This window comes from Oncorhynchus keta, chromosome 28 (genome assembly GCF_023373465.1).
Source record: "Oncorhynchus keta strain PuntledgeMale-10-30-2019 chromosome 28, Oket_V2, whole genome shotgun sequence".
Taxonomy (NCBI): domain Eukaryota; kingdom Metazoa; phylum Chordata; class Actinopteri; order Salmoniformes; family Salmonidae; genus Oncorhynchus; species Oncorhynchus keta.
In genome coordinates this window covers 20,288,793-20,315,406 of record NC_068448.1, presented here as the reverse complement: position 1 = coordinate 20,315,406, position 26,614 = coordinate 20,288,793, and the positions used below count along the sequence as shown (strand labels likewise).

The 26,614-nt window shown below is 49.3% G+C and overlaps 1 protein-coding gene across 1 annotated transcript in view; it reads left to right on the top strand.

Moving 5' to 3' along the window:
- LOC118360547 (integrin alpha-5-like) overlaps window positions 1–26,614 on the top strand; it is an 83,617-nt gene that overhangs the window by 41,877 nt on the left and 15,126 nt on the right. The window contains exons 16-26 of the mRNA XM_052485087.1: window positions 6,124–6,179; window positions 6,605–6,762; window positions 8,507–8,644; window positions 11,499–11,566; window positions 17,619–17,769; window positions 18,115–18,207; window positions 19,652–19,731; window positions 19,917–19,997; window positions 20,163–20,268; window positions 22,594–22,752; window positions 25,928–26,035. Of these exons, the coding sequence (XP_052341047.1) occupies window positions 6,124–6,179; window positions 6,605–6,762; window positions 8,507–8,644; window positions 11,499–11,566; window positions 17,619–17,769; window positions 18,115–18,207; window positions 19,652–19,731; window positions 19,917–19,997; window positions 20,163–20,268; window positions 22,594–22,752; window positions 25,928–26,035 (1,198 nt within the window). The remainder of the gene's footprint in view (window positions 1–6,123; window positions 6,180–6,604; window positions 6,763–8,506; window positions 8,645–11,498; window positions 11,567–17,618; window positions 17,770–18,114; window positions 18,208–19,651; window positions 19,732–19,916; window positions 19,998–20,162; window positions 20,269–22,593; window positions 22,753–25,927; window positions 26,036–26,614) is intronic.

Sequence of the window (26,614 nt, the reverse complement as noted above, 5' to 3'; positions counted from 1 at the left end):
CAGACACAGGCACACACTCCTACACAGACACAGGCACACACTCCTGCACAGGCACACACTCCTACACAGACACAGGCACAGGCACACACTCCTACACAGACACACACTCCTACACAGACACAGGCACACACTCCTACACAGACACAGGCACACACTCCTACACAGACACAGGCACACACTCCTACACAGACACAGGCACACACTCCTACACAGACACAGGCACACACTCCTACACAGACACAGGCACACACTCCTACACAGACACAGGCACACACTCCTACACAGACACAGGCACACACTCCTACGCAGGCACACACTCCTACACAGGCACACACTCCTACACAGACACAGGCACACACTCCTACACAGGCACACACTCCTACACAGACACAGGCACAGGCACACACTCCTACATAGGCACACACTCCTACACAGGCACAGGCACAGGCACACACTCCTACACAGGCACAGGCACACACTCCTACACAGGCACAGGCACACACTCCTACACAGGCACAGGCACACACTCCTACACAGGCACACACTCCTACACAGGCACAGGCACACACTCCTACACAGACACAGGCACACACTCCTACACAGGCACACACTCCTACACAGGCACACACTCCTACACAGGCACAGGCACACACTCCTACACAGGCACATACTCCTACACAGGCACATACTCCTACACAGGCACAGGCACACGCTCCTACACAGGCACAGGCACACACTCCTACACAGGCACACACTCCTACGCAGGCACACACTCCTACACAGGCACACGCTCCTACACAGGCACAGGCACACACTCCTACACAGGCACACACTCCTACACAGACACAGGCACAGGCACACACTCCTACATAGGCACACACTCCTACACAGGCACAGGCACACACTCCTACACAGGCACAGGCACACACTCCTACACAGGCACAGGCACACACTCCTACACAGGCACAGGCACACACTCCTACACAGGCACAGGCACACACTCCTACACAGGCACAGGCACACACTCCTACACAGACACAGGCACACACTCCTACACAGACACAGGCACACACTCCTACACAGGCACACACTCCTACACAGGCACACACTCCTACACAGGCACACACTCCTACACAGGCACAGGCACACACTCCTACACAGGCACATACTCCTACACAGGCACAGGCACAAACTCCTACACAGGCACAGGCACACGCTCCTACACAGGCACAGGCACACACTCCTACACAGGCACAGGCACACACTCCTACACAGACACAGGCACACACTCCTACACAGGCACAGGCACACACTCCTACACAGGCACAGGCACACACTCCTACACAGACACAGGCACACACTCCTACACAGGCACAGGCACACACTCCTACACAGGCACAGGCACACACTCCTACACAGGCACAGGCACACACTCCTACACAGGCACAGGCACACACTCCTACACAGACACAGACACAGGCACACACTCCTACACAGGCACAGGCACACACTCCTACACAGACACAGGCACACACTCCTACACAGGCACAGGCACAGGCACACACTCCTACACAGGCACACACTCCTACACAGACACAGGCACACACTCCTACACAGGCACAGGCACACACTCCTACACAGGCACACACTCCTACACAGACACAGGCACACACTCCTACACAGGCACAGGCACACACTCCTACACAGGCACAGGCACACATTCCTACACAGGCACAGGCACACATTCCTACACAGACACAGGCACACACTCCTACACAGGCACAGGCACACACTCCTACACAGGCACAGGCACACACTCCTACACAGACACAGGCACACACTCCTACACAGACACAGGCACACACTCCTACACAGGCACAGGCACACACTCCTACACAGGCACAGGCACACACTCCTACACAGGCACAGGCACACACTCCTACACAGGCACAGGCACACACTCCTACACAGGCACAGGCACACACTCCTACACAGGCACAGGCACACACTCCTACACAGGCACAGGCACACACTCCTACACAGGCACAGGCACACACTCCTACACAGACACAGGCACACACTCCTACACAGGCACACACTCCTACACAGACACAGGCACAGGCACACACTCCTACACAGGCACACACTCCTACACAGGCACAGGCACACACTCCTACACAGACACAGGCACACACTCCTACACAGACACAGGCACACACTCCTACACAGGCACACACTCCTACACAGGCACACACTCCTACACAGGCACAGGCACACACTCCTACACAGGCACACACTCCTACACAGGCACACACTCCTACACAGGCACACACTCCTACACAGGCACAGGCACACACTCCTACACAGGCACAGGCACACACTCCTACACAGGCACAGGCACACACTCCTACACAGGCACAGGCACACACTCCTACACAGACACAGGCACACACTCCTACACAGACACAGGCACACACTCCTACACAGACACAGGCACACACTCCTACACAGACACAGGCACACACTCCTGCACAGGCACACACTCCTACACAGACACAGGCACAGGCACACACTCCTACACAGACACAGGCACACACTCCTACACAGACACAGGCACACACTCCTACACAGACACAGGCACACACTCCTACAGAGACACAGGCACACACTCCTACACAGACACAGGCACACACTCCTACACAGACACAGGCACACACTCCTACACAGACACAGGCACACACTCCTACACAGACACAGGCACACACTCCTACACAGGCACACACTCCTACACAGGCACACACTCCTACACAGACACAGGCACACACACCTACACAGGCACACACTCCTACACAGACACAGGCACAGGCACACACTCCTACATAGGCACACACTCCTACACAGGCACAGGCACACACTCCTACACAGGCACAGGCACACACTCCTACACAGGCACAGGCACACACTCCTACACAGGCACAGGCACACACTCCTACACAGGCACAGGCACACACTCCTACACAGGCACAGGCACACACTCCTACACAGACACAGGCACACACTCCTACACAGGCACACACTCCTACACAGGCACACACTCCTACACAGGCACAGGCACACACTCCTACACAGGCACATACTCCTACACAGGCACATACTCCTACACAGGCACAGGCACACGCTCCTACACAGGCACAGGCACACACTCCTACACAGACACAGGCACACACTCCTACGCAGGCACACACTCCTACACAGGCACACACTCCTACACAGACACAGGCACACACTCCTACACAGGCACACACTCCTACACAGACACAGGCACAGGCACACACTCCTACACAGGCACACACTCCTACACAGGCACAGGCACACACTCCTACACAGGCACAGGCACACACTCCTACACAGGCACAGGCACACACTCCTACACAGGCACAGGCACACACTCCTACACAGGCACAGGCACACACTCCTACACAGGCACAGGCACACACTCCTACACAGACACAGGCACACACTCCTACACAGACACAGGCACACACTCCTACACAGGCACACACTCCTACACAGGCACAGGCACACACTCCTACACAGGCACACACTCCTACACAGGCACAGGCACACACTCCTACACAGGCACATACTCCTACACAGGCACAGGCACATACTCCTACACAGGCACAGGCACACGCTCCTACACAGGCACAGGCACACACTCCTACACAGGCACAGGCACACACTCCTACACAGACACAGGCACACACTCCTACACAGACACAGGCACACACTCCTACACAGGCACACACTCCTACACAGGCACAGGCACACACTCCTACACAGGCACAGGCACACACTCCTACACAGGCACAGGCACAGGCACACACTCCTACACAGGCACACACCTACACAGGCACAGGCACACACTCCTACACAGGCACAGGCACACACTCCTACACAAACACAGGCACACACTCCTACACAGGCACAGGCACACACTCCTACACAGGCACAGGCACACACTCCTGCACAGGCACACACTCCTACACAGGCACAGGCACACACTCCTACACAGGCACAGGCACACACTCCTACACAGGCACAGGCACACACTCCTACACAGGCACAGGCACACACTCCTGCACAGGCACACGCTCCTACACAGGCACAGGCACACACTCCTACACAGACACAGGCACACACTCCTACGCAGGCACACACTCCTACACAGGCACACACTCCTACACAGACACAGGCACACACTCCTACACAGGCACACACTCCTACACAGACACAGGCACAGGCACACACTCCTACATAGGCACACACTCCTACACAGGCACAGGCACACACTCCTACACAGGCACAGGCACACACTCCTACACAGGCACAGGCACACACTCCTACACAGGCACAGGCACACACTCCTACACAGGCACAGGCACACACTCCTACACAGACACAGGCACACACTCCTACACAGACACAGGCACACACTCCTACACAGGCACACACTCCTACACAGGCACACACTCCTACACAGGCACAGGCACACACTCCTACACAGGCACATACTCCTACACAGGCACAGGCACATACTCCTACACAGGCACAGGCACACGCTCCTACACAGGCACAGGCACACACTCCTACACAGGCACAGGCACACACTCCTACACAGACACAGGCACACACTCCTACACAGACACAGGCACACACTCCTACACAGGCACACACTCCTACACAGGCACAGGCACACACTCCTACACAGGCACAGGCACACACTCCTACACAGGCACAGGCACAGGCACACACTCCTACACAGGCACACACTCCTACACAGGCACACACCTACACAGGCACAGGCACACACTCCTACACAGGCACAGGCACACACTCCTACACAAACACAGGCACACACTCCTACACAGGCACAGGCACACACTCCTACACAGGCACAGGCACACACTCCTGCACAGGCACACACTCCTACACAGGCACAGGCACACACTCCTACACAGGCACAGGCACACACTCCTGCACAGGCACACACTCCTACACAGGCACAGGCACACACTCCTACACAGGCACAGGCACACACTCCTACACAAACACAGACACAGGCACAGGCACACACTCCTACACAGACACAGGCACAGGCACACACTCCTACACAAACACAGACACAGGCACAGGCACACACTCCTACACAGACACAGGCACAGGCACACACTCCTACACAGGCACAGGCACACACTCCTACACAGGCACACACTCCTACACAGGCACAGGCACACACTCCGGCACAGGCACACACTCCTACACAGGCACAGGCACAGGCACACACTCCTACACAGGCACACACTCCTACACAGGCACAGGCACACACTCCTACACAGACACACACTCCTACACAGACACACACTCCTACACAAACACAAACACAGACACAAACACAGACACACACTCCTACACAAACACAGACACAGGAGCACAACAGAGTGGTTTCTCCTAGATAGACACCCTCTTTCTGTATCTATTTCATTCTCTTTTATTTCTTCCTTCCCTTGTATTCTATCAACACTAACTCTGTTTTGCTCCCTTTTTTCCCCCATCGCCGCCTCGCTCTTTCTTTCCAGTCAGTGAGGGTTTGGTTGTAAAGGGCTTGGGTTTGCGTTGCGGACTGTTGGAATCTGTGACTGATGTCATGGGAGAGAGAGAGAGCTCTGAGCCCGTACACATACAGACACTGACTGACTGTCCTGTCTGTGGGGATACATGAGATGATGTTCAATTTCACCCTCTTTAACTCAGCCATTCCAGGCTGGAGAGCTGAGGATGGGGGGGGACACGCCACATTATTAACTTGGCTGGCTACACCATAGAGATGCCTTTCCTAACATTACCCATATGACTAGCCATTCCTTCATATCATACAGTGTTACCCATTATACCACTTGGCTTGTCTTGTTAGATATCTGAAGGTGGATTTGAGAGGAAGAGCAAGTATGGGAGGAAGAGAGTGAATGAGTGAGATGTCTGTGCGTTTCCATGTTTGCATGTTTGTGCCAGGAATGCTTCCCTTATCGTGTCTCTGTTATGTCTCTCCTCTGTTCTAAACAGTGTCAACCTGAGTTTCTGCCTCTCTGCCAATGGGAAGTACCTACCAGACAACCTAGGTGAGCCGACTGTCCACATCTGGTCCAGATGACATACAATACCATATTACAAACTCTCAATTGCACACGAATATCAGATGTGCACACAACGTTGTGTATGTTGAATGACTTTGCTGATGCTTTGTATTGTATTGTGACAAAGATGTGAGGAGCAGTGTCATGCTTCCAGAATCCCCATATCTGCTCTGATCCTTTTAATGATTTCAAATCAAAGCACTAGGCTCCTCTTTGTTCATACACAACCCCAGCAATTATTCCACTAATCAGCCCTCTATGCATATAGTCACTGTGCTAGGTGACATATGGTAAAACAAACTACATAGTCTGGATTCTCTATTCGCTTGAGATTATGCAAGTTAGTTTTAATGTGATGGTGTGTAAAACAAAAGCACATTCATGGTTGTGTGTATATGTGTGTGTTCCAGGCTTCCTGGTAGAGGTGCAGTTGGACCATCTGAAACACATGCAGAAGGGAGGGGTGAAGAGGGCTCTGTTTGTAGACTCCCAGCAGGCAATGCTTCAGAGGAGTGTGAGAGTGCGGAGCGGAGAGCGCGTGTGTCACGAGACCAAGATCTACCTGAGGGTAAGTGCTCTACCCAAAATTACAACCAAGTAATTGCACCGTTACCACAAAAATGGAAGAGGAAAGTGAAAGGGAAAAGGTAAGAACTGGTCTGTCGGCCCAGCATTAAAGACCATCATTGGTTAAAGAAAATTGTGATTAATAAAAAAGTATACCAGTTTCATTTAAGGACCAAATAATTGACAGCCATGCCATATAGATTGCAAAATAGTTGGGAAGAGATTTTTGACGTACTGATTCCATGGCACATGGGCTCCCGTGTGGTGCAGCAGTCTAAGACACTGTGTCTCAGTGCTTGAGGTGTCACTACAGAGCCCCTGGTTTGAATCAAGGCTGTATCACAATCGGCCGTGATTGGGAGTCCCGTAGGGCCGCGTACAATTGGCCCAGCGTCGTCCGGGTTTGGCCGGTGTAGGCCGCCATTGTAAATAAGAATGTGTTTTTACCGGACTTGCCTGGTTAAATAAAGGGTAAATAAAAAATACAAATAAACATGGTTTTTGAACTGATATGCAAAACGATGCTAGATTCAAAACTTAGAATTTTTCAATGTAAATTATTATACAGAATTCTTGCAACCAACATAATGTAATTTATATGGGAGAGACAACCTTCCCAGCTCTGTAGATCTTTGCTGCGAAGAGGTAGAATCACTAGATCACTTGTTTTGGTATTGTCCATATGTAGCTTGTTTCTGGTCACAGATAACACTACTGGGCGAACTGAAAAGTCATAGTCAATCGATCAATAATAAAATAATACTTTTAGCAAAAAATTTTTATTTTCAATATACAATCTGTAGAAACAATGAGAATAGGAAGGTTCAGAACTTTTGTGAAGCAAAAGTTGTGTTTACTTGATAGCTACCTGCACAAATAGCTAGCTAGAACAAGGTGTTAATAAGATAACATATTTTTAATGCACCATTGAAAAATATATGGCAAATAGAAAGCCAATATGGATGGTGTTAAGAGATGGGAGGGGTTGAATGGAGCTGACGGTTGGGACTAATAACAGCAAGATAACTCATGTAAAACATACTGTGTCCTCAACCTATATATTTTGGAAAGAGCACAGTTTGAAATATATGGCAAATAGAAATCAAACTGGATGGACATCAGAAATATATGGGACAGGTTGAGGGTAGAGGAAGGACAAGAGTTAAAAATAAACTAAATCAAACTATTGTAAAGTAGACTGTGTCCATAAAATATATGTACTATGTGTGAAGTATGTATAAGCTGGAAATACAGGCCTAAGCATTGTTGTTCACTAGTTTGCTCCAATTGGGTGAGGGGTTGGAGGGTAATAAAGAAAATAAAAATAAAATATATATTAATATGTATGTGTGTATATACATATATATTTGCAAAAATGTATATGTGGGATTGGAAGTGATGCAGACAATTACATTGATGGAAGCTACAATCTATCTGCAATATTAAAGCTGATCTAACCCCTAAAAAACACACAAAAAATACAAAATAATAACAATGATTTAAAAAAATGTTTTAAATAAAGTCTCGGCCCCATGGACACAGACTCACTCACTCACTCACTCACTCACTCACTCACTCACTCACTCACTCACTCACTCACTCACTCACTCACTCACTCACTCTGATAAACCCTCTCTATCTCTCTGTCTCTCTCCCTCTATCTGTCTGTCTCTGTCCCTGTCTGTATCTGTCTGTATCTCTCTGTCTATCTATCGCTCTCTCTCTGTCTCTCTATCTGACTGCAGGATGACAAGGAGTTCAGAGATAAGCTCTCCTCCATCTACATCTCCCTCAACTTCAGTCTGGATCCTCAGGCAGCGTTTGACTCCCACGGCCTCAGACCCATCCTTAACTACAAGACCACCGAGCTCATCGAGCAGAAGGTACTTCAATACACCCCCACAGCACTGCTGACCCCCCAGCCATCACCCCCGCAGCACTCCTGACCTCCAGCACACCCTCCCGCCCTTCTGTCTGACCCCCAGCGCAGCACTCCAACCCTGGAGGACTCCTCTGAGCCACCAGTATCTCTGGTGGTGGAGCACTGCACATGTTTTAATGGACAAGACTTAGTGAAGACGTGGCTGGAAATCCATTCACTCACTCAGAGGTGATGGTAATGTTTTCACCTTGACCAGACCTCCCCCTTCCTTCCCTCTCCCCCACACACACCCTCGGAACGACTCAGGCTGCTCTCCTTGTTGATTTCCAAACCACTCTGCTGGGAAGGGGACCAGAGGGTCTGGAAAGCAGTTTTCAACAGAAGAAATTTGAGGCATGTGTGTAACAGTATAATTTTAAACCGTCCCCTCGCCCATTGCAGAGCAAGGGGAACTACTACTTCAAGGTCTCAGCAAGTGACGTAACCGATTGAAACGCTATTTTAGCGCACACCGCTAACTAAGCTAGCCGTTTCACATCCGTTACATGTGCACACTATGGTGGAGAGAGAGTTAGAGTTTGACTGCCACTCCAGGAATAGCAGCTTTCAGCCCAGCTAGGCGGTGTAACGGTTGATACAGTAAGTCATGTTCCGACTGAGGGGTGCACAGTCATACACACAGGGTTAATAGATATAGATAATAGATTCTGGGTAGGGCCAATGCGGTGCTTTGCTCGCAGCACACAGGCCATGTGCCATCTGGTGTAGATTTGTCTGAATTTTTCCAGTTTTCTCCTGGCAGGCAAAGAGAGGGAGAAAGACGTGAGCAGGGCTCAACGTGTGGGCTGCCTGCCTTCAGCTGTGGCATGCTGGACCATATGGCACAAATGTGGACACTGACTCAAGTAACAAATTTGATGACCTGAGTCTCAACTTAATAGAAAATAAAATAACTTAAGACTGATGACTTGAAATGATCTGTCTGGGTTTTGAATGTTTTGTGGCACAGAGTCTCCGTGGATTACTTTCCACGCAGCCAGACACAGTAACCGCAGCCTCTCTCTCTCCCTCTGCATTTCTCCCTCTCTCACTCTGAGCAGGGCAGGACTGAGCCCTGTCATTGGTGTCTCCTTGTTGTATCAAAGCTGCCGGGGCCTCATCAGATCTGCTGTGTTGTACTTACACTACATCTAAATACTCAACTACAATTCTGTTGTAGTACTGAAACTGAACTTCAGAGTGGGGCTCGAATAACCCATGTGTGTCTATGATGTATGGGGGGGTTAGTAGTGTAAAGCTGCTGACATATTTCATTAATCATGGATACCCATTGTGAATGTAACACCGTGTAGGGGGTGATTACTGACTACCGTCTGGATTTAATCACATGCACCATGCTTTATTATGGATTTCACTATATGGCATCGTATGTACTGGGCAGTTGTGGTTTACCCCGGTTCTCACACCCTCTGGTTGCCGAGTGAGAGCTCACTGATGCCTCTGTGTAGTTTCAGAGTTTCTCTGTAATGTGCTCCACATGTTGCCGTGAAGCCGAGGCACTGTCAGTTGATATTTCTTAGCTTCAGCAAGGATGGGAACCTGTAACTCTTTCTCCGACTGTGGGCCATGCAGCACTCACTGAGGGAGGGGGCAGAGTGAGCTGGAGGTTACTATGGTTACCCTGCTTTCCCTTAATTCAAACCCCTGGCTGTGTAATGACAGGGGAGGCACTGAGCTCTTTCTAATCTCCCTCAACTTATATTTATTATCCTCATTGTCAACTAAAGCATCATGATCATCACACTGTGATGGAATCACACAGGGAGACCATTACATACGCTAAGCCTGCTACACACACCTGCTTAGTTCATGTCATTCTACCGTAGCGTCTAGGTCTCAAGATCACCCTGGCCTAAAGGCGTCGGCATGATTCCCAGCTGAAACAGTTCGGAAGAGTTTGTGCACATATTATGTCAATGTTTTGTGACGCTTTGGACCTCAGTGAGTGTTTTTTCGGCTGTCGAGAACACAAACATTTTTCTAGAGGCAAGCCGAAGTTTGGAGCCGAATCAGACACGTACTGCAAACAAGGAGGAGGATAGACTACTGGACGTGTTGTGGTGAATAGTGTACAGTGGTTTTATTGTCAAAGATGCACTAATACCGCTTGGGAATGTCTAGAGGCAGGATTGTCCATGTAGAAGGTACAGAAATGAGTTGAGGTGGTGCAGAGTTCTTCTGACCTGTCTCTGCACCGCTGTGTCACAGACTAAAGCACAGACTGTGTTAGCGGTTTGAGATCCCCACCAGGTACAGCCTGTGACTGGCTGTCCAGGTCATATGACTCTAGCCAGGGGAGAGTGTTCTGGAAGGGCCCAACGTAGTAGCCAGGACCAGAGGTGTGAAACTGGGGGATGGTAGTCACTGCTGAGCGGGAGGGTTTCCCTCCAAATATTGTGCCTCTGTGTCCCAGGCCAGAGAGAGGGTTTAAAAGAGGGGTTTTGATCAGTCAGACGTGATCTTGAGCTTCTCCTGCCTTGTGTCATCACACAGTCATACAGTCTATAACCTTCCCTGGGAGAGAGGACTGTTAACAGGATTATCACAGGTGTTTGGTCTTTAGTGATGACTCTCTACTCGTGGGCGGTTGAGGGTTGGACTGGAATATATTCCTCCATGTCCCGTCCCGCTACAGTCGCTCTATTGTATGTTTACCATCAAAGCAAAGTGTGTCTAATTCTCTGTGTGAATTCTATTTGAAAGAAGTGTAGGTTTAATTTTAAAGGGGCCTGTGTGATCATGTATAAGCTCTGTCACTGTTTAATGTGTTCGTCTCATATTCTTCCCTCCTTTAGGCCCAGATTCTGCTGGACTGTGGAGAAGACAACATCTGTGTTCCCGACTTAAAGCTGGCGGTGCACGGGTGAGTTAGTCCCTTCATTTCCTTCTCTATAAGTCCTAGACCATACACGGCTCAGGACATCCACTGGATCAGGAGAATATAGCTATGTATGGTCAACTGTGAGCCAGGTTGTAGTAAGTGAACTCTTCACCCCACTATGCAGATGAGTCGGCCTTGTTGTTGTTTTGATGGGTAAGTAAAGCTGTGTCGTGCTCCACCCGTTTGTTTAGTTTAGTCAGTCTGTTAATAGCCCTACAATGCTCCACTAGCAGAGGATACTACTTTGCTTTGAAAACAGGAAGGAGTGCTGGTCGACAGGGATTGGCTGTCAAGCTGGTGGGGGGGAAAAAGACAGGTGCGATGGAACAGATTTGTTGGAACGTATGGGGACTGGGGAGGGAGTTGTAGGTGTGCCAACCAGTACCAGCCTCCCTCTCGAATCGTTTGAAGTAGTATTCAGAGTATCGACACACTTTGATCTGTGGGCATTTTGCCCCCCCCCCCCCTCTCTTGCTCTCTTTCTGACCTATAATTTTTGTAACGGTTGTCTTCCTCTTCTGATGAGGAATAGGAAGGATCGGACCAATATGCAGCGTGGTAAGTGTTCGTAAATTTAATCAATAGCACTGAACACTAAAAATACAAAGTAACAAAAGAACAACCGAAACAGTTCCGTCTGGTAAACTACATACAAAGACAGAAAACAACTGCCCACCAATCATAGTGGGAAATCAGGCTGCCTAAGTATGGTTCTCAATCAGAGACAACGATTGACAGCTGCCTCTGATTGGGAACCATACCAAGCCAAAAGCAGAAATACAAAACACAGAACAAAAACATAGAATGCCCACCCCAGGCCCTGACCAAACTTAAACAAAGACCTAAAAAAAGAACTAAGGTCAGGACGTGACAATTTTGATTTCTATATATGTTTGCTCTTTCAATTCGTCATTGGTCTTCTATCACATAAACAAGTCCATTTAAGTAATTATGAGTTTTCATAAAAATTTCATCAAATTTGATTGGTCACGTACACATTTAGCAGATGTTATTGCGGGTGTAGTGAAATGCTTGTGTTCCTAGCTCCAACGGTGCAGTAATATCTAACAATACATACAAATATAAAAGTAAAATAATGGAATTAAGAAAAATATAAATATTAGGATGAGCAATATCAGAGTGGCATTGAAAAAAATACAGTAGAATAGAATACAGTATATACATATGAATGAGTAAAGCAGTATGTAAACATTATTCAACTGTCTATTGAAGTGACCAGTGATTCCATGTTTATGTATATAAGGCAGCAGCCTCTAAGGTGCAGGGTTGAGTAAGCAGGTGGTAGCCGGCTAGTGATGGCTATTTAACAGTCTGATGGCCTTGAGATAGAAGCTGTTTTTCAGTCTCTCGGTCCCAGCTTTGATGCACCTGTAGTGACCTTGCCTTCTGGATGATAGCAGGGTGAACAGGCAGTGGCTCGGGTGGTTGATGTCCTGTGACATCAGGTGATGTAGGTGTCCTGGAGGGCAGGCAGTGTGCCTCCGGTGATGTGTTGGGCAGATGACACCACCCACTGGAGAGCCCTGTGTTGGGCAGATGACACCACCCACTGGAGAGCCCTGTGTTGGGCAGACGACACCACCCACTGGAGAGCCCTGTGTTGGGCAGACGACACCACCCACTGGAGAGCCCTGTGTTGGGCAGACGACACCACCCACTGGAGAGCCCTGTGTTGGGCAGACGACACCACCCACTGGAGAGCCCTGTGTTGGGCAGACGACACCACCCACTGGAGAGCCCTGTGTTGGGCAGACGACACCACCCACTGGAGAGCCCTGTGTTGGGCAGACGACACCACCCACTGGAGAGCCCTGTGTTGGGCAGACGACACCACCCACTGGAGAGTCCTGTGTTGGGCAGACGACACCACCCACTGGAGAGCCCTGCGGATGGGCAGACGACACCACCCACTGGAGAGCCCTGCGGTTGGGCAGACGACACCACCCACTGGAGAGCCCTGCGGTTGGGCAGACGACACCACCCACTGGAGAGCCCTGCGGTTGGGCAGACGACACCACCCACTGGAGAGCCCTGCGGATGGGCAGACGACACCACCCACTGGAGAGCCCTGCGGATGGGCAGACGACACCACCCACTGGAGAGCCCTGCGGATGGGCAGACGACACCACCCACTGGAGAGCCCTGCGGATGGGCAGACGACACCACCCACTGGAGAGCCCTGCGGTTGGGCAGACGACACCACCCACTGGAGAGCCCTGTGTTGGGCAGACGACACCACCCACTGGAGAGCCCTGTGTTGGGCAGACGACACCACCCACTGGAGAGCCCTGTGTTGGGCAGACGACACCACCCACTGGAGAGCCCTGTGTTGGGCAGACGACACCACCCACTGGAGAGCCCTGCGGTTGTGGCAGTGCAGTTGCCGTACCAGGTGGTGATACAGCCCGACAGGATGCTCTCAATTGTGCATCTATAAAAGTTTGTGAGGGTTTTAGGGGCCAAGCCAAATTTCTTCAGCCTCCTGAGGTTGAAGAGGTGCTGTTGCGCCTTCTTCACCACACTTGTCTGTGTGGGGGGACCATTTCAGTTTGTCAGTGATGTGTGCGCTGAGGAACTTGAAGCTTTTCACCTTCTCCACTGCGGTCCCGTCAATGTGGATAGGGGCATGCTCCCTCTGCTGTTTCCTGAAGTCCATGATCAGCTCCTTCGTTTTGTTGACGTTGATGGAGAGGTTAAGTGTTGAGGATCAGTGAAGTGGAGGTGTTTCCTACCTTCACCACCTGGGGGCGGCCTGTCAGGAAGCTGCATAGGGCGGGGTTCAGACCTAGAGCCCTGAGTTTGATGATAAGCATGGAGGCCACTATGGTGTTGAAGGCTGAGCTATAGTCAATGAACTGAGCATTCTTACATAGGTATTCCTCTTGTTCAGGTGGGATAGGGCAGTGTGCAGTGCAATGGCGATTGCATCGTCTGCGGTTCTATTGGGGCGGTAAGTAAATTGAAGTGGGTCTAGAGTGTCATGTAAGGTAGAGGTGATATGATCCTTAACTAGCCTCTCATTGCACTTCATGATGACAGAAGTGAGTGCTACAGGGCGATAGTGAGTTCAGTTGAGGAAAATCATAATGCATTAACTGTCTTTGGCAGTTAGATGATAGTGCTGCATTTATTTCAATACTTTGTATAATAGTAGCTTGGGGCAAAGGGTCAATTATGAAATTCCCAGCAATGTATCCGAGACATATCCTTCATTCCTGTAGTTGATATTTCTACTGTTTTCCTGCCAAGGCACACAACCTGTTCCACAAATGCCCCAGGGGAAAGGTTTTTGTTTTTTATGGGTTCTTTCAATGTTAGCCCTTTGTTTTCTTTAAAGGGAAAATCCACTCAAACTATTTAGGATTTTTTTTTCATTAGTCCACTTGATACAGTCCCAAACTGTTTTGTATGTCAGCAGTCAAGTTTTCAAGATATTGGACTTTCAAGAAGTGTCCCTGGCTGTTGGAGTCTGACTAGGCTGGCTGGCTGTTTTAGTCCGACTAGGCTGGCTGGCTGGCTGTAGGAGGCTGGCTGGCTGGCTGTAGGAGGCTGACTAGGCTGGCTGTAGGAGGCTGACTAGGCTGTATGAGGCTGACTAGGCTGTCTGGCTGTATGAGGCTGACTAGGCTGTCTGGCTGACTAGGCTGTCTGGCTGTATGAGGCTGACTTGGCTGTCTGGCTGTATGAGGCTGACTAGGCTGTCTGGCTGTATGAGGCTGACTAGGCTGTCTGGCTGTAGGAGGCTGACTAGGCTGTCTGGCTGTAGGAGGCTGACTAGGCTGTCTGGCTGTAGGAGGCTGACTAGGCTGTCTGGCTGTAGGAGGCTGACTAGGCTGTCTGGCTGTAGGAGGCTGACTAGGCTGTCTGGCTGTAGGAGGCTGTCTGGCTGTAGGGCTGACTAGGCTGTCTGGCTGTAGGAGGCTGACTAGGCTGTCTGGCTGTAGGAGGCTGACTAGGCTGTAGGAGGCTGACTAGGCTGTAGGAGGCTGTCTGGCTGTAGGAGGCTGACTAGGCTGTCTGGCTGACTAGACTGTCTGGCTGTAGGAGGCTGACTAGGCTGTCTGGCTGACTAGGCTGCCTGGCTGTAGGAGGCTGTTTGGCTGTTTGGCTGTAGGAGGCTGACTAGGCTGTTTGGCTGTAGGAGGCTGACTAGGCTGTCTGGCTGTAGGAGGCTGGCTGACTAGGCTGTCTGGCTGTAGGAGGCTGGCTGACTAGGCTGTCTGGCTGTAGGAGGCTGGCTGACTAGGCTGTCTGGCTGTAGGAGGCTGGCTGACTAGGCTGTAGGAGGCTGGCTGACTAGGCTGTAGGAGGCTGACTAGGCTGTAGGAGGCTGACTAGGCTGACTAGGCTGTAGGAGGCTGTCTGGCTGTAGGAGGCTGACTAGGCTGTCTGGCTGTCTGGTTGTAGGAGGCTGACTAGGCTGTCTGGCTGTAGGAGGCTGACTAGGCTGTCTGGCTGACTAGGCTGTCTGGCTGTAGGAGGCTGTCTGGCTGTAGGAGGCTGACTAGGCTGTCTGGCTGTAGGAGGCTGACTAGGCTGTCTGGCTGTAGGAGGCTGACTAGGCTGTCTGGCTGTAGGAGGCTGTCTGGCTGTAGGAGGCTGACTTGGCTGTAGGAGGCTGACTTGGCTGTAGGAGGCTGACTTGGCTGTAGGAGGCTGACTTGGCTGTAGGAGGCTGACTAGGCTGTAGGAGGCTGACTAGGCTGTAGGAGGCTGACTAGGCTGTAGGAGGCTGACTAGGCTGTCTGGCTGTAGGAGGCTGACTAGGCTGTCTGGCTGTAGGAGGCTGGCTGTCTGGCTGTAGGAGGCTGGCTGACTAGGCTGTCTGGCTGTAGGAGGCTGGCTGACTAGGCTGTCTGGCTGTAGGAGGCTGGCTGACTAGGCTGGCTGGCTGTAGGAGGCTGGCTGGCTGACTAGGCTGGCTGGCTGTAGGAGGCTGGCTGACTAGGCTGGCTGCCTGTAGGAGGCTGGCTGGCTGCCTGTAGGAGGCTGGCTGACTAGGCTGGCTGGCTGTAGGAGGCTGACTAGGCTGTCTGGCTGTAGGAGGCTGGCTGACTAGGCTGTCTGGCTGTAGGAGGCTGGCTGACTAGGCTGTCTGGCTGTAGGAGGCTGGCTGACTAGGCTGTCTGGCTGTAGGAGGCTGGCTGGCTGGCTGTAGGAGGCTGGCTGACTAGGCTGGCTGCCTGTAGGAGGCTGGCTGACTAGGCTGGCTGCCTGTAGGAGGCTGGCTGACTAGGCTGGCTGCCTGTAGGAGGCTGGCTGACTAGGCTGGCTGGCTGTAGGAGGCTGGCTGACTAGGCTGGCTGGCTGTAGGAGGCTGGCTGACTAGGCTGGCTGGCTGTAGGAGGCTGGCTGACTAGGCTGGCTGGCTGTAGGAGGCTGGCTGACTGGCTGTAGGAGGCTGACTAGGCTGGCTGGCTGACTGGCCAGCAGAAGATCGGTGTTTGAAATATGGTCCATGTTGCTTCCTCTCTGCCTGGTTTTATGAGTTCAGCTGTAATTAGAAGCGTCTGTGTGGCCCTTGTATGATTTTCCTCTCTCATTGTGTTCAGAGAGGGAGAGAGCTGGAGGGAGAGATCGAGGGGAAGGGGAGATGTTTTAAAGTCCTAGTCTGTGCTCTATCGCATGTATGACTTTACTGCTACATTGGAAACGTTTTGTGTGAGGGGGATGCAGGGGGAGGGAAGGGGGTCAGGGGGAGGGAATTTCCTGAGATGAATCTATGTGCTTTGGGCTGTGTCCCGTTCTGAATCCCGGCTCTAAATCAGCCTGATATGTAGAGCAGAAAGCCTGAACAGGGAAGAGGAAGAGAAAGCATGTAAGTATAAGGCTGTAGCAACAAAACATGTTAGTGGCCAGACTGCTATTGCCAACTACTATCTGAACTGTACACAAAGCTTTAACAGTTCTCTCTCCCACCTCTCTGTGCTTATTTACCCTCAGAGACCCGACACCTCTTGACCTGACCTCTGACCCTATTAGTAATCCATTTCTGGTTTTGTTGGTCCATCAGGGACAGGAAGGAAGTGTACCTAGGTGACGACAACTTGCTGACCTTGACTTTCAACGCGCGGAACGAGGGTGAAGGTGGGGCCTATGAGGCTGAACTGTATGTGGTGTTACCTCCTGAAGCAGACTACAGCGGTATAGCTCGCAATAACGAGGTGAGAGCAAATACTAAACATTCAGCTCACCCCAGCATTTCTATTAGATATGGAGGCTCCCAGTCTATTGGCTTATAAGACTTACAATGATAGATTTATTGGGAGGACTGTTATGGAAGTTATGAAAACTTTAAGTGGAACCAAATGTTCTTGAGCTATGAAACATTTTATAATGATGCTGACTGCTGCCATCTTTAACACGTCATCTTGCAAAATAGATTTGAGCTAATTGAGAGCAGCCTATTTACATAAGGATGAAATGATAAAATGAGTCTATAGATTGTAAATATCTTTCTTCTCTATTGTGTTCTAATTTCAAAATATTTTCTCTTCTTTCTCACCCAGAGCCTGACCCAGCTGACCTGTAGCTACGAGGCTGAGAACCAGACCCGCTACCTCAGCTGTGACCTGGGCAATCCCATGAAGTCTGGCACCAGCGTAAGTCAAGGATTTAGGTTCTGCTCACCCTTTCTGAAAGTGTTGTTTATAAGTAGGGCCAGGAGTATTTTCTGGTTAGGTCACATGGGTGGAAAACAGGAGCAGTTCTGGCTCTTGAAGTGAAAACATTGTTGATGTTTCAGCCATCTTGGTCTCAATCAGAATGAGGTCACATGGACCTAAAAAGAAACTCCCGCTCTGGTCCTACTCAAGACCTTTCTGAAGCGCATTGATTATGAATCGGGCGACCAGGTTTTCCTGATTATGTCACATGGTCCTGGCCCTACTCATAAGCAATATCCTTCATTGGTTCTGATGAGTTGTGATGACCAGTGGAATAGTGCGCTAGCCCTCTGAGATTTATTTAGGGGGGAAAACAGTCATCGGAGCTATGCAGAGAATCACTTTTTTCTCCTGTGTGAAGGGAAGGATTGTGTTGTGCTATCGAGGGGTTGGTAGAGAACTGGACAGGAAAGACTTTCTTGTCATGTTACATCAGTATTCAGAGAGGAAGTCCCTGTCCGGTTAGCAGGAAGCTGGTCTACTTCCCTGCTGAGCAGAGGTTCGCTCCTAATGACCTGCTGGCCGTGGGCAGGTTGTTGCTGTGGGTTTGTAGTGTGTCTGACTCCAGAGGAAGACTGTAAAGTGGACGTTGGTGGAGAGGTTTCTCTGATTAAAATGGTTTTATTTCAAGTGTAAACTAAAGTTGAAAAACTTTAGTATGCAACAAATACATAGTGTATATATAGATCCTGCCATTGTAATACTCATTGTGTGTGCTGATTATACCTAGGCTACTTTGTCCCTGGAGTGGATTAGTGATAATTCATAATTGCATATATACAGACAGATGATATGGATTAATATATTCATTGAGCCAGGGAGAAACCAGCATTTTTATGAGCAGTATTTTCATTACACACACACACACACACACACACACACACACAGTTAAATAGTAAAAGCTTTATCCTTGCTGGTCTCCTGATTGCAATTACTGTGCTGTATGTGCGTGTGGTTTGGATGGAAAATAAAAGTGGCATGACATTCCAATAGAGAGAAGGGCAGCAGTACAGAATGCTGTAACCAGGAACTCCCAGACCTGCAGGCCCAGGTGTATTACAGCTGTATACCACCCAGGCAGACAGACAGACAGAGAGTACTGATTGATTGACCTCTGAACAGAACAGAATTGGGAGGAGAGAAGAGGAGGCGAGGCCTGTTAGCCTGGTGGGAACTCTGCCCCCCCCCCATGATTTGCTGTAGTCTGCTCACTGTCTCTGTACTGTATGTGTAAAAAAAATAGTAACCAAACAGTGCACAGGTTCCCTCACAAGGTTGGCTTTGTTCTGTTGGTTGCAATATCCCTTAGCCATTAGTACCTCTGTCTCTCTTACATCATGTTGGGGCTGTAGTCCTTGACCACGTTGCTTCTCATCTGCAGCTGTGGGCAGGCCTGCGTTTCACTGTGCCACGACTGAAGGACACACGCAAGACGGTTCAGTTTGAGCTGCAGATCCGCAGGTATGACTCACAGTTACCTCTCCTCTCTAAGCATATGTTTGAACTGGGACTATAACTGGACATGTGTTTGTGTCATTGACAAAATAATTGAAGGCTAAACTTTCCAAGGCGCTCTTACCAGACAGTTGCTGATAGGTGTGTGTATTCTGTACTTCACCATCCTCTCTCTCTCCCTCTTTCCACAGTAAAAATGAGAATAATTCCCACAGTGAGGTGGTGCCCTACAAACTGGAGGTGGTTGTCCAGGCCGATGTTATTTTACAGGGGTGAGTTCAGAGGGAAGTCTGGCGGTTGGAAGAAACTCTGTCAGTGTTAGAAAACCTTTTGGAACTCCATAGAATTGCTATTCTTTAACCCCCCCCAAACACATACACACAGTCACTCACTCTCTCGCTGCTATCTCCTTCTCTCTGATCTCTCTCTTTTTGAAGTGTCTCCCGGCCAGACAAGGTCTTCTTCCCTCCCCTCAACTGGAAGGTCTCAAAGACCCCCCAGGAGGAGCAGGACATTGGGCCTGTAATCCAACACGTCTATGAAGTAAGGAGCCAGAGGGTTGGGGTCGGGCAGGTTAGGATTAGGATTATGGTGGGAAGATCCAATGGAACATTCAATGCATAGAAAAAGAGAAGTGAATCATGGACATTCTCTTTTTTCAATGTAAGCAGCCAGAGGCCCTCCAGGAGGCTAGCTGCTAGCCGGCTGGACAGGCAGTCATCGGGATGTAGCACAGGATTCTATACAGAAGACACTGACCTTTAGCAGATCTGTAGTAGCAGGTAGTACTTCCCAGACAGTGGCCTTGGTGTAGAAGCACACCAGACAGACACTACTTCCTGGGGAAGCAGAGAAGCACACCAGATGGACACTACTTCAAATGAAATTGTATTAGTCACATTCACCTTACAGTGAAATGCTTACTTACGAGCCCCTAACCAACAATGCAGTTTAAAAAAATACAGATAAGAATAAGAAATAAAAGTAACTAAATAAAAGTAAGAAAATAAAAAAGTAACAATAAAAGTAATTAAAGAGCAGCAGTAAAACAACAATAGCGAGACTATATACAGGGGGTACCTGTACAAGAGTCAATGTGCGGGGGCACCAGTTAGTTGAGGTGGTATGTATATCTAGGTAGGATTATTAAAGTGACTATGCATAGATGACAACAACAGAGAATAGCAGCTGTGTAAAAGAGGGGTGGGGGGGGGGAGACTATGCAAATAGTCTGGGTAGCCATTTGATTAGGTGTTGAGGAGTCTTATGGATTGGGGGTAGAAGATGTTTAGAAGCCTCTTGGACCTAGACTTGGCGTTCAGGTACCGCTTGCCGTGCGGTAGCAGAGAGAACAGTCCGACTAGGGTAGCTGGAGTCTTTGACATTTTTTAGGGCCTTCCTCTGACACCGCCTAGTATAAAGGTCCTGGATGGCAGGAAGCTTGGCCCCAGTGATGTACTGGGTCGTTCACACTACCCTCTGTAGTGCCTTGCTGTCGGAGGCCGAGCAGTCGCCATACGAGGTGGTGAACAACACATCCGCCATGGTGCAGCTGTAGAACCTTTTGAGGATCTGAGGACCAATGCCAAGTCTTTTCAGTCTCCTGAGGGGGAATAGGTTTTGTCCTGGCCTCTTCACGACTGTCTTGGTGTGCTTGGACAATGTTAGTTTGTTGGTGATGTGGGCCCCAAGGAACTTGAAGCTCTCAACCTGCTCCACTACAGCCCGTCGATGAGAATGGGGGTGTGCTCGGTCCTCTTTTTCCTGTAGTCCACACTCATCTCCTTTGTCTTGATCACGTTGAGGGAGAGGTTGTTGCCCTGGCACCACATGGCCAGGTCTCTGACCTCCTCCCTATAGGCTGTCTCGTCGGTGATCAAGCCTACCACTGTTGTGTCATTGGCAAACTTAATGATTGTGTTGGAGTTGTGCCTGGCCATGCAGTCATGAGTGAACAGGGAGTACAGGAGGGGACTGAGCACGCACCCTTGAGGGACCCCTGTGTTAAGGAACAGCGTGGCGGATGTGTTGTTACCAACCCGTACCACTTGGGGGCGGCCCGTCAGGAAGTCCAGGATCCAGTTGCAGAGGGAGGTGCTTAGTCCCAGGGTCCTTAGCTTAGTGATGAGCTTTGAGGCCACTATGGTGTTTAACGCTGAGCTGTTGTCAATTAATAGCATTCTCACATAGGTGTTCTTTTGTCAAGGTGGGAAAGGGCAGTGTGGAGTGCAATAGAGATTGCATCATCTGTGGATCTGTTGGGACGGTATGTAAATTGGAGTGGGTCTAGGATTTTGGGGATAATGGTGTTGTGAGACATGATCAGCCTTTCAAAGCACTTCATGGCTACAGACGTGAGTGCCACGGGTCAGTAGTTGCCTTAGTGTTCTTGGGCACAGGTACTATGGTGGTCTGCTTACAACAGGTTTGTATTACAGACTCGGACAGGGAGAGGTTGAAAATGTCAGTGAAGACACTTGCCAGTTGGTCAGCTCATGCTCGCAGTGCACATTCTGGTAACCCCTGCGGCCTTGTGAATGTTGTGAAAGAGAAAGAAGAAGAAATAAAGACATTCCAGGACGCACAGGGGTTTGTTTTGAGCCTTACATCATTACAAGTCTAACTCAATTTGTAAGGACAACCTAGACTTATGTTGTCAGACATCCCACCGGACAACCTTTCTCAGAACAGGAAGAAAAACAGTGCTCAAGTTTAGATGACATCACATCAACATTCCATTTCCTGGAGGTCTGGGTCAGCCTCAACAGATTCATTTTTTGAGAAGAAAGAATAGGTGGGGGATTATATTCTTGTAATATTCTACTTACTTTCTCTCTTCCTCCTCGTTCTCTCCCCTGTCCCTGTCAGCTGGTGAACAAAGGTCCCAGTGGGATCAGCCACACAGTGCTGCAGCTCAGCTGTCCTCTCAGTGTTCAGGGCCAGGGTCTCCTCTACCCCCTGGAGATGTCTACTGAGGGACCCCTCAACTGCACCACCAACCACTCCATCAACTACCTGCAGCTCAAGGTGAGCAGTCAATTACTGGCATGTCTTTGGATGTATGACAAGGAATGTAACACTTTTGTAAAGGTGGAGCAGGTCTCAAACAAATTTTCTCTCACGGTCAACACACACACACACACACACACACACACACACACACACACACACACACACACACACACACACACACACACACACACACACACACACACACACAGCCTTCTCAGGGTCACATGAGGCTCATCTGTGAGTCTAGAACACTTCAGAGAGACAGGCACATTGAAGATATCCCAAAGGTTATAATTCAGTGTGTGATTAACAGTCTCAGCTCTCCACACCCAACTCCCTCCCAGCTTAACCAGCCCCACCCAGGACACCAGCCTTACGGTCACTTTGATCTCTCTGGTCTTCCCTCAGCCCAGTACAGCTTGATGAACCACTTCTGTACCGATACTCACTCATCTTCTCCATTTAATGTTTGGCTAAAACCCAGCAGAAAGGGACCTCAGGGTTCACATGGGCGCATGACTGGTGTAGTCGCTTGTTTGTGTCTAGAACTTCTAAAACAGATGCTGAGATGGGCCCGGCGTGGTTGTCCATTTAGCAGTGATCTGTACAAAGCCATGTGGATAAGACCCCACATGCACTAGATTAATGATGAGGATAAGACCCCACATGCACTAGATTAATGATGAGGATAAGACCCCACATGCACTAGATTAATGATGAGGATAAGACCCCACATGCACTAGATTAATGATGAGGATGAGACCCCACATGCACTAGATTAATGATGAGGATAAGACCCCACATGCACTAGATTAATGATGAGGATAAGACCCCACATGCACTAGATTAATGATGAGGATGAGACCCCACATGCACTAGATTAATGATGAGGATGAGACCCCACATGCACTAGATTAATGATGAGGATGAGACCCCACATGCACTAGATTAATGATGAGGATAAGACCCCACATGCACTAGATTAATGATGAGGATGAGACCCCACATGCACTAGATTAATGATGAGGATGAGACCCCACATGCACTAGATTAATGATGAGGATAAGACCCCACATGCACTAGATTAATGATGAGGATGAGACCCCACATGCACTAGATTAATGATGAGGATGAGACCCCACATGCACTAGATTAATGATGAGGATGAGACCCCACATGCACTAGATTAATGATGAGGATGAGACCCAACATGCACTAGATTAATGATGAGGATGAGACCCCACATGCAGTAGATTAATGATGAGGATGAGACCCCACATGCACTAGATTAATGATGAGGATGAGACCCAACATGCAGTAGATTAATGATGAGGATGAGACCCCACATGCAGTAGATTAATGATGAGGATGAGACCCCACATGCAGTAGATTAATGATGAGGATGAGACCCAACATGCACTAGATTAATGATGAGGATAAGGATGGGTCACTAACGATCATCCAGGCGTGAAAAAACATCACCCAGATAGGCCAGCCGTGTGAGAAACTCGTCATCATGCAAGCGGTCAGACAAGTGAAAATTATGGTCAGTAAAGAGAACTTTAAGCTCGTCTCTCAATTTAAAAAAGTGTCAATACTTTGCCTCTTGATCACCAGCGCACTTCTTTCTGTATGTTGTAAAGCGTTACATGGTCACTGCCCATATCATTGCATAGTGCAGAAAAGCAGGGGCCTTGCAAAGTTAACCTTTTTCACTGTAGGTTCCAAAATGTCTTTCAAGCTGTCAGGCATTCACTTGGCAGCAAGAGGCTCTCGTGGATGCTGCAGTGTCCCCAAGTGGCATCGGAAGAAACTGCTGGCACACTCGTGACCACTCCACTATGTCTCCCTGTCATGGCTTTTGCGCCATCAGTACAGATACCAATATGAGCAGAAGCTACGTTTGGCTACATACAGACCGTTAGTGGAATTCCCACGAGAGATTAACGGTTAATGTGATTGGATGTTAATTATTTGACTAGGCTACCTGTATTTGACATTGTGTTGTTATTTCACTGAACACTAGATGGTTTAATTTTATTTTTGGCAGTGAAACGAGGCTACCCAAAACTCAGTTGGCACCGTTGGAAAATATAAATGTGAAGATAAAAAAAAAAAAATGCAAATCACATTTTTATTTGGCTTACCCCTGATACGACCCCACATGCACTAGATTAATGATGAGGATGAGACCCACATGCAGTAGATTAATGATGAGGATGAGACCCAACATGCACTAGATTAATGATGAGGATAAGGATGGGTCACTAACGTCAGTCCTTATATTGACCTAATGGGTGGTGTACTCTTCTGTCATGGGTGAGGTCAGTGTCTGTAATGCATTGACCTATTGGATGGTGTACTCTTCTGTCATGGGTGAGGTCAGTGTCTGTAATGCATTGACCTAATGGATGGTGTACTCTTCTGTCATGGGTGAGGTCAGTGTCTGTAATGCATTGACCTATTGGATGGTGTACTCTTCTGTCATGGGTGAGGTCAGTGCTAAATGACTTAAATGTAAATGTCTGTAATGCATTGACCTATTGGATGGTGTGAGGTCAGTGTCTGTAATGCATTGACCTAATGGATGGTGTACTCTTCTGTCATGGGTGAGGTCAGTGTCTGTAATGCATTGACCTATTGGATGGTGTACTCTTCTGTCATGGGTGAGGTCAGTGTCTGTAATGCATTGACCTAATGGGTGGTGTACTCTTCTGTCATGGGTGAGGTCAGTGTCTGTAATGCATTGACCTAATGGATGGTGTACTCTTCTGTCATGGGTGAGGTCAGTGTCTGTAATGCATTGACCTATTGGATGGTGTACTCTTCTGTCATGGGTGAGGTCAGTGTCTGTAATGCATTGACCTAATGGGTGGTGTACTCTTCTGTCATGGGTGAGGTCAGTGTCTGTAATGCATTGACCTATTGGATGGTGTACTCTTCTGTCATGGGTGAGGTCAGTGTCTGTAATGCATTGACCTATTGGATGGTGTACTCTTCTGTCATGGGTGAGGTCAGTGTCTGTAATGCATTGACCTATTGGATGGTGTACTCTTCTGTCATGGGTGAGGTCAGTGTCTGTAATGCATTGACCCAATGGGTGGTGTACTCTTCGGTCATGGGTGAGGTCAGTGTCCGTAATGTGTTGACCTAATGGGTCAGAATCTTCTTTCCCTCTGTGTCTCCTCAGCTCCAGCAGACTTCCACAGAGCAGCCGCCCCTACTTGTGCCTGGTCAGGATCACCACATCGAGAGGAGAGAAGTCCAGAGAGACCAGCTGGCAGAGCACACTAACCTGGTGAGGCCCTACACAATGCCAGACTGATGGACAGAGCGATGGAGAAAGCTAATGCTGAAATTAGTTATTAGGGCAATGACACTAATTCAACAGGCTTTTAGAGTGATAAGCAGGGCTTGTTTTTAACCTCTGATTGTTAAGGACTGTTTCCTGTTGTCAAATAGTTCAAATTAACAGCACAAGTAGGTGGTAGAGACCAGGGGCATTTCTTTGGATATAGATCTGAGCTGGAGAGTTGAACCTTCTATGTTCCTCTGATTCACTTGGAGCCATGGCATGTTGTTAATCTGGGACGGTGGCTCTGGCCTGGTCCTGCTCTTAGATAAACCCCCTGGGATTGGCTAATGAGTTATGATGTAATTAAGGGTGAGGGGTCAGAGGGCGTGGGGTGGTGGTGCTCCCCGCTTTGGGGATTAACATTAAAGGGCTGCAGGGAGACTGGGTGGAGCTTGGGCAGTAAGGACATGAGAGTAGGGGGATCTGTGGAACTAGGGGAACTACCTGGGCATGATGATCTGGTTACATGCTGACCACACCGCTCGCGTCGCGTGTGCGAGCACTGCAAAATAAATGTACACA